At 37.6% G+C, this 17103-nt stretch overlaps 1 protein-coding gene across 1 annotated transcript in view; it reads left to right on the top strand.

Moving 5' to 3' along the window:
- LOC135097205 (calcium-dependent secretion activator-like) overlaps positions 1-17103 on the top strand; it is a 151902-nt gene that overhangs the window by 114736 nt on the left and 20063 nt on the right. The window contains 3 exon segments of the mRNA XM_063998981.1: positions 13373-13561; positions 14052-14082; positions 14084-14180. Of these exon segments, the coding sequence (XP_063855051.1) occupies positions 13373-13561; positions 14052-14082; positions 14084-14180 (317 nt within the window).

Below are 17103 nucleotides of genomic sequence, written 5' to 3'. Positions count from 1 at the left end.
TCTCTTGCCATCTCATGCTGAAAATTTTGACCATTTCTTCACCTCTCACATTATATTTATTTATTTATTACTATTATTAGTATTTATTTATTATTATTTTTTTTAATGATGGTTTCTGCTTGCTCACATTGCTGTCCTTGTCCTCTCTATGCTCTCCTTTTTATGCTTTTGTGCATAATTTACTTGTTCATATTAATCTATCAGTAAAATCAGAAGTAGTCAGGAGATCAATCATAGAAGTGTCAGAAAATATGTAAAACTTTTACATATATGTGACCTTTAAAGTTACAAGGAAACATACTCATCTTAGCCTAACTTGTTGAATTATGAATACAATTTCATAATGAGAATTATTTGTTTTATTTGTTGATATATTAAAGTGGAATTGTTTATATTTATAGAATATGTTTCAGCTGCATGGTTTTTCAGAAATATAAATTATATTATCATGAAAATTTGATTATTTTAATTAAATTGTTTATTTTTTGAATTAGTCATGATAAGGCATTACTTTATCACTATTACATGATCAACAATTAATTTTGTCAGTATTTGAAATTTGTTAATTTTTTTATTGTATTCTTAAATCTTAATATTTTTCAGCTCAGCTTATGGTTGGAATGGTTAAGTGCTAAAATCAAATGCTGCTGTATTTCCATGCATGCCATTACAGTAGACAGAGCATGATAATAGAGCAGCATCTCTTTGTTTTTTCATTCTTTATAGCCCCCTCTTCAAAATTTTATGCTTTTCATGCATTCAGTCAGATTGCTTAATTATTATTAGTAATAGCTGAATTATAAATATACCAATAACTCTAGAAAAAAATGGAAGTAAATAAGGAAAAGATTCCATTTGTTCTGCCATGGAACTTCAATGCAGTTCGAGCAATAGTTTTTATTTCCATGTTCTTCCAAAACTGGATTGGAAAGCCAGGTAATAGAGTATGAATTCATGTAGCATACCTGACTCATAGTACAGTGTTGATGAAATTCCAGTCCATAGCACATAGATGCAACATCCAGCTTTGGATTGAAAGTGAAGGTAAAGAAACTTGGAGGGAACAGAATTTCCTCAGACATGTGTTTCAGTTAAGAAAAGGAGATGAAGAGAGGTTGTTTCACAAATTGAAAATTAGATCTAATGCTGTAAATGATGAAGTGTAGAAAAAATTGAGGCATTGTCAAGACACTTTGACTTGGTACTAGAAGAGCAGTCTGACCTGGGGACATTAATCCCCAGAAAGACATTAATCCCCCTTTCCAGAAAGGGAATCTGAGGCTGACTGTATTATTTGAATTATTTTTATTTTTTAAATTTTGAATGAAAGATTTACAGGCTTTGAGTGCATGTATAGTGTTATGTGAAGGAAGAGAATTATATTTAGAGGTCAGGCTGTGATTGCTTCCCTTTGTTTTGTGAGACACAAAGAGAAACATTCAAGGAGGACACAGCTGAATCAGAAGCATCCACAGCACCCACCTATGCCAGTGCTTACGAGACCTTCCTTGGAGTAATTACCATTTCAGCAGGTGTATACTGCCTCCTCCTTCAATTTTTTATGTAAGATACTAGATACCTATCACTATTGAAAACATTTAGATAAAAAAACAGGATGTACCTGTGCAACATTAAATAAGTAGTGGATGCATATTGCTCTATGAAGTATGTATTAGTAATGGTATGAGTAGGATATAATATATCATCTTGCCACAAACAATTAAGTGGGTTTTGAGCTATTGATTTTTAAAGATCTAAAAAAATAGTTGAGCATTACACATCTATAGGATCACCTGTATTTGAGATCATAAGAAGATATTGTATATTTTGTTATGTGTTTATTTATTTACTTATCTCATCCCCCCCCAAAAAAAAAAAAAATCTCATCTTTCAGATGCTAACTTTGAAGTTCCTGTTTGCCCAGTATGAATTATTACTCTGATGTTGGGAATCCAACTTGTGTAACATTTCTAAAGAAGACAAAAAAAAAGTTATCATCACTTCCTCTTTAACTTTTCTATTTTCACTTACATAATTTTCTTTGGACTAAATGATGTCCTAGATTACTTGTTGCCAGTGCTTTTACCTGCATTTCAAGAGACACTGCTGTTGTTGTTGTTGGAGGGAATGAAGGCATTTCATAGTTAGGTAAACACATATGTGAGTGGAGGGAGGCTTTAATGAGAGTGGAAGTGGGATAGGTATTGGGTGATGTTTCATGTTTGTTTAGTATACTTATTTATAGTTGTATGAATGAGGGAAATAAAAGCTAAAGTGGTAGAAATCTTGAACCATTTAGAATAGGATTGTGATAATGTGTTTGTTAGCAGATGACATTGTTGTCTGCATAGAGTGTAAGGTAACCTCAGAGAATGGTAGATGAATTTTATATTATGTATTTGTGTGAAATGGAAACTGAAGGTGAATATCAGAAAGAAAATGAAATGGTTCTTGAGAGAAAAAGACATAGATGTATGATATTAGTATACATATTGTGTTAGTTGTCACCAGAAGATACTGTACGTGTAACAGGTAGCATAGGTGCCCAGCAGGTAGAATATCCCATGTTTGATCCCCAGGCAGTCCTTGCTTTTCTGGTGAGACTTAATAGCTCCAGTGAGGAGGATCTGCAGGGCACACAATCTCCCAGTCAGTGCATGTGATGTGGCCTGTGTGTGAGTTGTTACCAGAGTGTACCATGATCCAGTGGATAGCATAGCCACCCAGCAAGCAGAAGGTCCTGGGTTCAGTCCCCAGGGTGTGCCTGTGTGTGAAACTCCCTAGCTTCAACACCTAACTTATAGGATGAGTGTACCAGCAGTAGTAGGTTGTGAAATAGTTCTAGGAGACAGAATGAAGGATTTATAAAAGAGCAGTGCTAAGGATATGAAATGGGGAAATATGCCATTGGAAGTAGAGAATGTTAATTGGAAGGATTATGAAAGAAAAATACCCCTTGAGATCAAGAAGTTTAAGGAAAAGTATTATTCTATTAATATTCATGTATGAATCAGAGGCTTAAATATGGAACAAAGCTCAGCATTCAAGAGTACAGTGATGCCCTACATATTTGCAGTTCAGTATTTGTGGTTTCCCATATTTGGAGATTTTTTTTCCTAATCTAATTTAACTAATGGGGAGTTTTCAGAGTTGCCAGATGTCAATCTTTTGGCCCAAAGAGCCTGGATTATTCTTTCAATTATTGTAAATTACAGTAACCCTCAATATAACAAACATGTGGGGCGAGGTGGGTCGCTAAAGGTGAAAATTCAATATATATATATATATATATATATATATATATATATATATATATATATGTGTGTGTGTGTGTGTGTGTGTGTGTGTGTGTGTGTGTGTGTGGAGAGAGAGAGAGAGAGAGAGAGAGAGAGAGAGAGAGAGAGAGAGAGGGGGGGGGGGCAGGAGGAAGCAGGGAGCAGGCTTAAAGGGGTTGTTATACCTGAAATTTGGTAAACAGAGATTTGTTATATTGAGGGTTTACTGTACATATCAGTTTAGTCCCCTTTCATTTTAAAGTGTACTAAATTCTTTTAACTGAAAATTATGTAGAATACATATAATAATTGTTACTTATTGTGTTAAAATGAATTTTAAATGTGCTTAATAAATGTGATATGTATATTTTATGATTTAAACTATAACCATAGGTATTTCTGAGCTTTATAGGGGTGGTTTCCCATATTTGTGGATTTTCACTATTCATGGGAAGTTTTGGAACAGCTCCTGCAAATAGTGCACGAACACTGTATGTTTTAGAAGTGAGCTATCAAAGAGGAGCATATGGACTGACAAGTTAGAAGAGTAAGAGTATTGAAGAAGTATATGAAAGATGGAGTATGGGAACCTACATATATGGAATGAGGTGTGGAACAGTGGAGTGGGTTTAAGTAAATACTTGGGATGGCTTGGCCACATTGAAAGAATGAAGAATAAATAGTTTGTAAAGAAAGTATTCAGTGTCATGCAAAACTGAGGGTGAAAGGATAAGGTAAGGAAATACATGTGTGAAAGCGATGCTAGTTGAGGTTATATCAATCACAGTGTTCTTTTCTTTTCCTTAAGTATAATGAAAGATGTGGTCTAAGCTGTTGTGATACAAGGATTATATATATAGCTGAGACAATATTACTGTGTGGATATAAATGGATGTTGTCATTAAGAGAATATGCTGTGAGTACTTTTTTTTTTTTTTTTTTTTTTTTTTTTATGTAGGAAGGATACTGGCCAAGGGCAACAAAAATCTAATAAAAAAAAAATGCCCACTGAAATGCCAGTCCCTTAAAAGGGTCAAAGCAGTGGTCAAAAATTGGTGGATAAGTGTCTTGAAACCTCCCTCCTGAAGGAATTCAAGTCATAGGAAGGTGGAAATACAGAAGCAGGCAAGGAGTTCCAGAGTTTACCAGAGAAAGGGATGAATGATTGAGAATACTGGTTAACTCTTGCGTTAGAGAGGTGGACAGAATAGGAGTGAGAGAAAGAAGAAAGTCTTGTGCAGCGAGGCCGCGGGAGGAGGGGAGGCATGCAGTTAGCAAGATCAGAAGAGCAGTTGGCATGAAAATAGCGGTAGAAGACAGCTAGATATGCAACATTGCGGCGGTAAGAGAAGGGCTGAAGACAGTCAGTTAGAGGAGAGGAGTTGATGAGACGAAAAGCTTTTGATTCCACCCTGTCTAGAACAGCAGTATGAGTGGAACCCCCCCAGACATGTGAAGCATACTCCATACATGGACGGATAAGGCCCTTGTACAGAGTTAGCAGCTGGGGGGGTGAGAAAAACTGGCGGAGACGTCTCAGAACACCTAACTTCATAGAAGCTGTTTTAGCTAGAGATGAGATGTGAAGTTTCCAGTTCAGATTATAAGTAAAGGACAGACCGAGGATGTTCAGTGTAGAAGAGGGGGACAGTTGAGTGTCATTGAAGAAGAGGGGATAGTTGTCTGGAAGATTGTGTCGAGTTGATAGATGGAGGAATTGAGTTTTTGAGGCATTGAACAATACCAAGTTTGCTCTGCCCCAATCAGAAATTTTAGAAAGATCAGAAGTCAGGCGTTCTGTGGCTTCCCTGCGTGATATGTTTACCTCCTGAAGGGTTGGACGTCTATGAAAAGACGTGGAAAAGTGCAGGGTGGTATCATCAGCATAGGAGTGGATAGGACAAGAAGTTTGGTTTAGAAGATCATTAATGAATAATAAGAAGAGAGTGGGTGACAGGACAGAACCCTGAGGAACACCACTGTTAATAGATTTAGGAGAAGAACAGTGACCGTCTACCACAGCAGCAATAGAACGGTCAGAAAGGAAACTTGAGATGAAGTTACAGAGAGAAGGATAGAAATCGTAGGAGGGTAGTTTGGAAATCAAAGCTTTGTGCCAGACTCTATCAAAGGCTTTTGATATGTCCAAGGCAACAGCAAAAGTTTCACCAAAGTCACTAAAAGAGGATGACCAAGACTCAGTAAGGAAAGCCAGAAGATCACCAGTAGAGCGGCCTTGACGGAACCCATACTGGCGATCAGATAGAAGGTTGTGAAGTGATAGATGTTTAAGAATCTTCCTGTTGAGGATAGATTCCAAAACTTTAGATAAGCAGGAAATTAAAGCAATAGGACGGTAGTTTGAGGGATTAGAACGGTCACCCTTTTTAGGAACAGGTTGAATGTAGGCAAACTTCCAGCAAGAAGGAAAGGTAGATGTTGACAGACAGAGCTGAAAGAGTTTGACTAGGCAAGGTGCAAGCACGGAGGCACAGTTTTGGAGAACAATAGGAGGGACACCATCAGGTCCATAAGCCTTCCGAGGGTTTAGGCCAGCGAGGGCATGGAAAACATCATTACGAAGAATTTTAATACGTGGCATGAAGTAGTCAGAGGGTGGAGGAGAGGGAGGAACAAGCCCAGAATCGACCAAGGTAGAGTTTTTAGCAAAGGTTTGAGCAAAGAGTTCAGCTTTAGAAATAGATGTGATAGCAGTGGTGCCATCTGGTTGAAGTAGAGGAGGGAAAGAAGAAGAAGCAAAGTTATTGGAGATATTTTTGGCTAGATGCCAGAAATCACGAGGGGAGTTAGATCTTGAAAGGTTTTGACATTTTCTGTTAATGAAGGAGTTTTTGGCTAGTTGGAGAACAGACTTGGCATGGTTCCGGGCAGAAATATAAAGTGCATGAGATTCTGGTGAAGGAAGGCTTAAGTACCTTTTGTGGGCCACCTCTCTATCATGTATAGCACGAGAACAAGCTGTGTTAAACCAAGGTTTAGAAGGTTTAGGACGAGAAAAAGAGTGAGGAATGTACGCCTCCATGCCAGACACTATCACCTCTGTTATGCGCTCAGCACACAAAGACGGGTCTCTGACACGGAAGCAGTAGTCATTCCAAGGAAAATCAGCAAAATACCTCCTCAGGTCCCCCCAACTAGCAGAGGCAAAACGCCAGAGGCACCTTCGCTTAGGGGGATCCTGAGGAGGGATTGGAGTGATAGGACAAGATAAAGATATGAGATTGTGATCGGAGGAGCCCAACGGAGAAGAAAGGGTGACAGCATAAGCAGAAGGATTAGAGGTCAGGAAAAGGTCAAGAATGTTGGGCATATCTCCAAGACGGTCAGGAATACGAGTAGGGTGTTGCACCAATTGCTCTAGGTCATGGAGGATAGCAAAGTTGTAGGCTAGTTCACCAGGATGGTCAGTGAAGGGAGAGGAAAGCCAAAGCTGGTGGTGAACATTGAAGTCTCCAAGAATGGAGATCTCTGCAAAAGAGAAGAGGGTCAGAATGTGCTCCACTTTGGAAGTTAAGTAGTCAAAGAATTTCTTATAGTCAGAGGAGTTAGGAGAGAGGTATACAGCACAGATAAATTTAGTATGAGAATGACTCTGTAGTCGTAGCCAGATGGTGGAAAACTCGGAAGATTCAAGAGCGTGGGCACGAGAGCAGGTTAAGTCATTGCGCACACAAACGCAGCATCCAGCTTTGGATCAAAAATGAGGATAGAGAAAGTAGGAGGGAACAGAAAAGGGGCTACTGTCAGTTGCCTCAGACACCTGAGTTTCAGTGAGGAAAAGAAGATGAGGTTTAGAAGAGGAGAGGTGGTGTTCTACAGATTGAAAATTAGATCTTAGACCGCGAATGTTGCAGAAGTTAATGAAGAAAAAGTTGAGGGGGGTGTCAAGACACTTAGTGTCGTCAACGGAAAGGCAGTCCGACCTGGGGACATTTATGGTCCCCTCCCCAGATGGGGACTCCGAGGCTGGTGTAGGAGTCGCCATGATTTTAAAATTTTTTGAGTGAAGGGTGTGTGTGTTATTAGGTGCTTGTAGTTTTGTGTGGAGGAAGAGAGTTGTCTTTAGAGGGCAGGCTGTGACTGCCCCCTTGTGTTGTGAGACACAAAGGGAAACGTTCAGTGAGGTCACAGCTGGGTTTAATGATAAGTTCACAGCACCCCCTGAACAGTGCTTTAGACCTCACTGGGAGTAATTATCATTTCGGCAGGTGTCTACTGCCACCACTTGTGTAAATTAAGCAATGAATGATATTGCTATGAATTGTAGTGATGGGACAATTGAATACTGACCAAAATCTATTCAAATCAAGGTGATCTTGGCATGTAGAATAGATGCAGAATATGGTCTTCGAGAACAAAGATATACTGGGCTTTATTCATTGTCACATTCTTGGGAGAGAAGTACAGACCACATCATTTGGCTGGACTGCTGAAGCACCCACACGCCCTCAAATTCAGTGTGTTTTAATTGTGTTGATTGTGTAGGCAAGGTCAATAGAGGAGTGGCATCTGATACCCATTGCACAACTGTGGATGCTCTGAATTGTGGACTTATTAGACCACATCAGTCTTCCGTGATCCAGGAAGCATAGTTCTTGGCAAAAGCAAGTCTTTCCTTCTTCATACAATCCACCGGAAATTATTTGCTTGCTTCACTGCAGGCTGGGAGGTGCAGGTCTTTCTGGAGGTAATGCTGTATGCAGCAAGCAGATGCATCTTTCAGTAAACCTGGGTGGCATTCCTTTAGTTCTGCAGCTGTCACTTTTCTCTGCAGAAGATTGTCTGTTGGTTTGGTAGTCTTGCATGGCAGACCAGAACGTGTTTTTGCAAGGGGAACAACATTAGCAAGGAGGCCATGAGCTGCTGGCAACAGAGTTGTGACACTGGATTTTGGACCGCCAGAACATCAACAAATTTCTTAGATCAGTACATCACTGCACCAAAAATGAGTCAGACAGACACAAAATATCCCAAATCCTAGACACTAGTGGACACAACCCAAAGAAAGTGTCATCCTAGTTGCTGTCTGAGGGCCAATTTCACAGTTGCTTCCTTTTGTTGTGATTTTTACCAATGACTGATCTCTACCACCAACAACAAATCCGATTTCATACTTGTTTTTTTAATGTTTTGTTTACTTTGATCTGTACCAGAAATTGGAACCTTTGGTAATGCTGACTTGGTAGCTGCTTGGTCTCCCCAATGGAGCTTGGCAGTGCATTTATTTTTTGCAAATAGCACAAAGTCTTATCCTTTTGTAGTTGTATTATTTCCTAAATTATATACTACTAATGATAAATAATAGTGATATGATAGAATTTAAGAAAAATTTGGATGGCAGCATGAACTCACTTCACCAGTTGATGAAAACTTCACTACCTGTCACCCTTATTTCATTTCCTACCCCTACTAAGTCAAACTCCAGTAATAATCCTTACATACATATAAGGTATATGGAATTTGTCTTCTAAAAGAAATATTGGATAATAATGAAATAATATTACTGTTTTCATCAGAGGGTTAGGTTTGTTAGGCTAGGTTTAGATTAATTCAGTTCATAGATTTTGCTGTTTATCCCTTCATTGTGGATATTATGATGAAAAAATCATAATTTGCCCAGAAATAAATATATATAGTAACTGTCTCAGAATTAGTAGGCTTGAATGATTTCCAATAAACCCGAAATATTTAAATTTAACAGTGTATGTGTACAGCAATGAGGGAACGAGAAATAGATGATTTATTATGTGCCTGGTTGGTAGAAGCAGTTTGAAGAATGTCAGATAGTTATTCAAAGGGAAGGATTTAAATCACAAAATGTAACCATAATAATGGATATGCCATGTTGAAGGCATCACTGATGTATTTCCACGCCTTTCTCTTTTTTTTTTTTTTTTTTTTTTTTTTTTTTTTTTTTTGTGCTGGCATGGTAAGTTCTTTTGTCAAGAACTGACTAGTTTTGTCTAATGATGTCACACCGGCTTACCAACATTACCGAATCAGCAGTCTTTGTTTTTTAGGATTGTTACCAGGTTCGGGATTATCAAAACCATGAAAATAATGAATCTGAAATCTGATTGTGGTGTCAGTAATGCCTGTTACCAAGTTGGTAAAGCTTTTAATTAGGAATGTTACCAAGCAATTGTGTGGCCCTGAGAGAGTGTGGGGAGGCAGCTACCCACCTAACAGGCTCACACTCCATTATATAAATGTTCGATCTCACTGGAAAATAATCTCATCACTGTAAGTGCAAGAAACACAAAATGAAGCCAGATCACATTACCATGTGTTTTCAATGGAGAAGCCTGGCTTTTTTTTTTCAATGACTGCATTTACTTCTGGAATAAAGAAATATGATCACATACATGCAAAGTTTTTTTTATGCTATTAATCTTCACACTTAATGCAATATACATATCTCCATATATGTAGATGTAGATTATGTATTGCTCATTGTCTTTTCATATGTTGTAGGATATAATTGCATGCAATCAACCTAAAATACAATGATATACAAGTATATCTTTTCTGTTTCTGTCAATGCATTTCATGCTCTAAATTCTGACATGTTTTTATGAACTTAAAAGATTAAGACATTTATGTGGATGATATGCCCAACATTCTTGACCTTTTCCTAACCTCTAATCCTTCTGTTTATGCTGTTACCCTCTCTTCTCTGTTGGGTTCCTCAGATCACAATCTCATATCTGTAACTTGTCTTATCGCTCCAATCCCTCCTCAGGATCCCCCTAAGTAGAGGTGCCTCTGGCATTTTGCCTCTGCTAGCTGGAGGGACCTGAGGAGGTATTTTGCTGATTTTCCATGGAATGACTACTGCTTCCATGTCAGAGATCTGTCTCTGTGTGCTGAGCGCATAACAGAGGTGATAGTGTCTGGCATGGAGGCGTACATTTCTCAGTCTTTTTCTCAACATAAACCTTCCAGACTTTGGTTTAACACAGCCTGTTCTTGTGCTATACATGATACAGAGGTGGCCCACAAAAGGTACTTGAGCCTTCCATCACCAGAATCTCATGCACTTTAAAACTCTGCCTGGAACCATGCCAAGTCTCCTCTAGCTAGCGAAAAACTCTTTCATTAATAGAAAGTGTCAAAATCTTTCAAGATCTAACGACCCCTTATGACTTCTGGCACCTAACCAAAAACATCTCCAATAACTTTGCTTCTTCCTCTTTCCCTCCTTTATTTCAAACAGATGGCACCACTGCTGTCACATCTATTTCTAAAGCTGATCTATTCACTCACACCTTTGCTAAAAACTCAACCTTGGATGATTCAGGGTTTGTTCCTCCCTCTCCTCCACCCTCTGACTATTTCATGCTATCTATTAAAATTCTGCTCAATGATGTTTTCCATGCCCTCACTGGCCTAAACCCTCAGAAGGCTTATGGACCTGATGGGATCCTTCCTATTGTTCTCCAAAACTGTGCCTCCATGCTTGCACCTTGCCTAGTCATATTCTTTGAACATCTACCTTTTCTTCTTGTTGGAAGTTTGCCTACATTTAACCTGTTCCTAAAAAGGGTAACTGCTCTAATCTCTCAAACTACTGTCCTATTGCTTTAATTTCATGCCTATGGAAAGTTTTTTAATCTATCCTCAACAGGAAGATTCTTAAACATCCATCACTTCACAACCTTCAATCTGATTGCCAGTATGGGTTCTGTCAAGGCTGCTCTACTGGTGATCTAGCTTTTCTTACTGAGTCTTGGTCATCCTCTTTTAGAGATTTTGGTGAAACTTTTGCCGTTGCCTTAGACGCATCAAACTGCCCTCCTACAGCTTCTATCCTTCTCTCTGTAACTTTGTCTCAGGTTTCCTTTTCTGACCATTCTATTGCTGGTATGGTAGATGGTCACTGTTCTTCTAAATCTTTTAACAGTGGTATTCCTCAGAGTTCTGTTCTGTCACCCACACTCTTCCAATTATTCATCAATGATATTCTAAACCAAACTTCTTGTCCTGTCTGCTCCTATGCTGATGATACCACCCTGGACTTTTCCACGTCTTTTCATAGATATCCAAGGAAGTAAGCAGTTCATGCATAGAAGCCATAGAATGCCTGACTTCTGATCTCTATAAAATTTCTGATTGGAGCAGAGCAAACTTGGTATTGTTCAATGCCTCAAAAACTCAATTCCTCCATCTATTACCTCAGCACAATCTTCCAGACAACTATCCCTCTTCTTCAATGACATTCAACTGTCTCCCTCTTCTACACTGAACATCCTCAGTCTGTCCTTTTCTTATAATCTAAACTGGAAACTTCACATATCATCTCTAGCTGAAACAGCTGCTATTAAGTTAGGTATTCTGAGATGTCTCCATCAGTTTTTCTCACCACCCACCCCACAAACTACTAACTCTGTCCATGTATGGAATATGCTTCACATGTCTTGGGATGTTCTACTCATACTGCTCTTTTAGACAGGGTGGAATCTAAAGCTTTTCGTCTCATCAACTTCTCTTCTCAAACTGACTGTCTTCAGCGTCTTTCTCATTGCCACAATGTTACATCTCTTGCTATCTTCTACTGCTATTTTCATGCTAACTGCTTTTCTGATCTTGTTAACTGCATGCTTCCCCTCCTCCTGTGGCCTTGCTGCACAAGACTTTCTTCTTTCTCTCACCCCTATTCTGTCCACCTCTCTAATGCAAGAGTTAACCAGTATTCTCAATCATTCATCCCTTTCTCTGGTAAACTCTGAAATTCCCTGCCTGGATCTGTATTTCCACCTTCCTATGACTTGAATTCCTTCAAGAGGGAGGTTTCAAGACACTTATCCTTCAGTTTCTGACTACTGCTTTGGACCCTTTTCTGGGACTGGCATCTCAGTGGGTTTTTCATTTTTATTGGATTTTTGTTGCCCTTGGCCAGTGTCCCTCCTACATAAAAAAAGAATAAAAAAATTATATATATATATATATATATATATATATATATATATATATATATATATATATATATATATATATATATATATATATATATATACATATACAGTGGTTTGGTTACTGAACATCTCCCTTTTCAAACAATTCGGTTTTCAAACAATATTTGTAACTCGCAATTGCTTCAATTGCTGTACTATGATTCAGTTTTTGAACAATCACTTACTTTCAAAGACTACAAGACATAGCAAAACCTGCCATTTATTACTAATTTATAGTTTCTATAAATATTTCCTTTGTTTTTATATATATTTGGAGGAGAGACACTGAGGGTAAGACAGTATTTTAACCTTTGAAATAAGCTAAATGTGATCCCATTGAAGAACCTCAATGTAAGCAAACAAGGTTCAGCACTCAGGAGTAGTCCCGAACCTCTTGTGGCTTTTTCTTTGACCCACAACGCCATCATTACTGCACAACTACATTTTTTCATTAGCTTTTTCCCAGCAGCAAAATGTCTAAGTGTTATGATCACCTTCATATTGGCAGTGAGTGGGTTGCTGCTCTCAGTGTCGCTCTTTAAGGCTTCCCTCACGTGATCAGCAACAAAGAGAATGCCTGCATGGTCTAAACAATATCTTTTCATAAGTTCTGTGTCACTAAGTTCATTTAATACATCCTTTCTGGATAAAAGAAAATTCCTAAGCTGGAGATGTTATGGATCTGAGCAGTGGGAGGATCGGTCATTACCTACTAAGGCATGGTGGACAGATGTCTGAGAACAGATTAATCTATTTTATATTGATTCCTTTAGTTTTGGTTTTCAAACATTATGAAATTCAAATGGCATTTAGAAATTAATTATGTTCAGAAACTGACATTCCACTTTATATATATATATATATATATATATATATATATATATATATATATATATATATATATATATATATATATATATATATATATATATATACACACACACACACACACACACACACACACACACACACACACACACACACACACACACACACACACACACACACACACACACACACACATGCTAATTACTCATCCATGTGTTCATTTACACATTGTATGAAAATGGAATCTTTGATCATCAGCAGGAATGTGACATGCAATGATATTACATGTTGCAGATCTAGAAGGTGGTAGATTTTTCTTCAATGCTGTAAGAGAAGGAGAATCAATACTTTATGCAACAGAAGATGAAAATGAGTCTCATCAGTGGGTGACGGCACTATACCGGGCCACAGGACAGGCCCACAAGCCCACCCCTCCTGTTATGCCTCAGGGGAAAAATTCTACTTTATCAAAAATTCAAGGAGGTAAGTTTTATTTTTTAATCATCAAAAACAAGTACCATTTAATTTTGATTGTTTCCCATATCTCTCTCTCTCTCTCTCTCTCTCTCTCTCTCTCTCTCTCTCTCTCTCTCTCTCTCTCTCTCTCTCTCTCTCTCTCTCTCTCTCTCTCTCTCTCTCTCTCTCTTTTATTACTCAGTTTCCTGTAATGTGTTTAATGATCTTGGCTGACAACAGAGAGATTCCAGGTCCAAATTTATAGTTAGTTGGAGACAATTCAGAATTGTCTAAATTCACACTACAGTTCTGTTCAACTATTGTCTATAAGTGCAGGTGCAACATAGAAGCCAAGAAGTTATGATCTTCCAGCCTGGCAATTCCATCAAAATACCACAAGCCAGGTTGATTACTTAGTTTGGCATAGCTGATCCACCAAACCATTCAGAGAAACCTTTCTTTTGTGGTCCATTCACATAAGCTGATGATTTTGATCATTTCTTCTTTTATTTTCTAGATGCTGACAAGGCCAAGAAACATGGAATGGATTGGTGCAGATCCCGTCAGATTTGATCACCACAACCTTTTTAGAATTCTACAAGGGCAAACACTAGAATATCGTCTTGTTGATCCATATTGTTCTTTAGTAAGTTATTAATTACAGTGTTTTGGCCATTTCATCATATTCCAGTCATAGGTTCTGTAAGTCTGTTATTCCTGTTGAATCAATTTTGACTGTTGTAAGTGCAATGATATAAGGGTTTTCTAATTAGAATAAATCAACAGCATGCATCAGAAAACAAATACAGTTTCTTCCACTTTTCTTGAAGTACTAATGATGGTTGCCACCTTCTAAGTCATATATATATATATATATATATATATATATATATATATATATATATATATATATATATATATATATATATATATATATATATATATATATACATATATATATATATATATATATATTTTTTTTTTTTTTTTTTTTTTTTTGTGTGTGTGTGTGTGTGTGTGTGTGTGTGTGTGTGTGTGTGTTTACCTAGTTACCTAGTTGTATAATACAGGGTTTGAGCAGGGTTCATTGTGTCCTGTCTCCATATCTATATTTATCCATCATTTCCTTAAATTTATGCACATTTGCTACTGTAACAATCTCTTCATTTAGGCCATTCCAGGTATCCACAGTTCTATGTGGAAAATTGTTCTTCTTGATGTCCCTCAAACACTGACCCTTCCTGATCTTTGAGTGCCCTCTCGTTCTTCCAGCTTCATCACCTTCCAGCAACATCAGGTCCTGCTTGTCTATCTTCTCAATGTGGCTAAATGTTTCATATAATGTTATTAGATATCCTCTTTCTCTTATAACTTGCAAAGTTGGCAGTCCCATTTCCTTCAACCTCTTTTCATATGTTAGGTCTTTCAGCTCTGGTACCATCCTTGTAGCTGCCCACTGAATTCTGTCCAATTTCTTTATATTTTTCTTCCTATGTGGAGACCACACCACTGCTGCACATTCCAGCCTGGGACATAGCATAGTGGCTAAAATTTTTTCATCATAGTCTTTTCCATGTAATGAAATGCCACTCTAATGTTTGTTAACATCCTGTGCGTTGAGCCAAATATCTCACTTATATGCCGTTCTGGGATCAGGGCATCTTGAATAACCACTCCTAGTCTTTTTCTTCCTTGCTCTTCATTATTACTTCCCCCATTTTATAGTTCCATGCAGATCTTCTTTTTACTCTCCTATTTCCATCATGTGGCATTTCTTAGCATTTAATTCCAATTTCCCACTTCTTGCTCCACTGATAAATCTTGTCAATACCTCTTTGCAACTCTATACAATCAACATAGCTATTTTATTACTTTTAGTGTGTATGTGTGTGTGTGTGTGTGTGTGTGTATTTACCTAGTTGTATTGTACAGGACATGAACTAAAGCTCATTTTATCCTGTCTCTATAACCATATTTATCCAGTTTCTCTTTAAATGTGTGTATACTGTTTGCCACAACCACCTCTTCCTTCAAATCATTCAAGATTTCAATAGTTCAGTACAGGAAGCTGTATTTCTTGATGTTGCTTAAACATCCACTCTTCTTTATTTTCTTCCCATGCCCTCTCATCCATTGCTCTCCCTCCTCCATCTGTAGTACCAAGTAATTTCTCTCTATTCTTTCTATATTGTTTACTAATTTGTACATCGTTATCAGGTCTCTCTTTCTCTTCTCTCCTTTAGTGTTGGTAATCCCATCTCTTCAAGTCTTTCTTTATAGCTTAAGTCCTTCTGGTACCATCTTTGTCGCTATCCTCTGTATTCTTTCCAGCTTCCGTATATCTTTTTTTTCTTTGTGGAACCCAAACTACTGCTGTGTATTCCTAATTAGGTCATATTATGCTCATTATAATTTTCTTCATTTCTTTATCTAAATATTTGAATGCCACGCTAATGTTTGTTAACAAGCTGTATGTAGAGCCAAGTATTCTGTTTATGTGTCCTTCAGGTGATAGTGTGTCCTGGATCATTACTCCCTAATCTTTTTCTTCATTACTTTTCATTATTATTTCTCCCAATTTTTAATTCTGTGAAGGTCTCTTTTTTACTTTTTCCTATTTCCAACACATGGCATTTTCTGGCATTAAATTCTAGTTTCCATCTTTAGCTCCATGCATGTATCTTGTCTTTGTAACTCCTTGCAGTCATTTTCATCCTTTATTATTTTCATTATTTTTTGCATCATCAGTGAAAAGGTTTATATAGCTATTTAGATCCTTTGTCATATCATTTACATATATTTGAAACATAACAGGTGCTAACACAGATTCTTGTGGTACCCGACTTGTCACTTCACGCCAACTTGAATTAGTGTCTTTGATTACTGTTCTCATTTGTCTCCCTTGTAAATAATCCTCCATCCATCTCAATGTTTCTCCATTTAGTCCTCCTTCATTCTCTAACTTCCACATAAGACTTTTGTGGGGAACTTTAACAAATGCTTTTTTGAGATCCAGGTATACTGAATCAACCAATTCGTCCCTCTCTAGCACTCCATCTATTACTCTCATATAGAAGCTCAGTAGATTTGTGACACAGGATCTCCCTTTCCTGAGTCCAAATTGCTTTTCTGTAATTATCTTTTCATCTTCTAAATATTGTATCCATCTGTCCTTAATTACTATTTTACAAAGCTTGCTTACAATGCTTGTTCATGACACTTGTCTGTGATTTAATGGTTTCATTTTATTTCCCCCTTTGTATATTGGGACTATGTTAGCTCTTTTCCATTCCCTTGGTACTTTTTCCTTCTTTCAACGAGCTGGTAACTATATCCCATATGGGTTCCTTCATTTGTTCTCTGCATTCTTTTAGTATCCATCCATTTTATTGATTAGGTCCCATAATTTTTTTTAATATCCAGCTCTTCCAGCAGTTTTTTGATATCTTGTCTTACTTGTATCTCCTGTATTCCCTCATTCTGTGATACCACTTTCAGTGCCACAAAATCAGTCTCCTTTGTTAACACAGATTGAAAACTCATTAGTTCACTCATCTCCTCAGTAGTTT

Source organism: Scylla paramamosain, unplaced genomic scaffold (genome assembly GCF_035594125.1).
Source record: "Scylla paramamosain isolate STU-SP2022 unplaced genomic scaffold, ASM3559412v1 Contig14, whole genome shotgun sequence".
Classification (NCBI taxonomy): Eukaryota; Metazoa; Arthropoda; class Malacostraca; order Decapoda; family Portunidae; genus Scylla; species Scylla paramamosain.
Note: the sequence above shows the minus strand (reverse complement) of the source record. Positions and strands in the feature narration are given on the sequence as shown.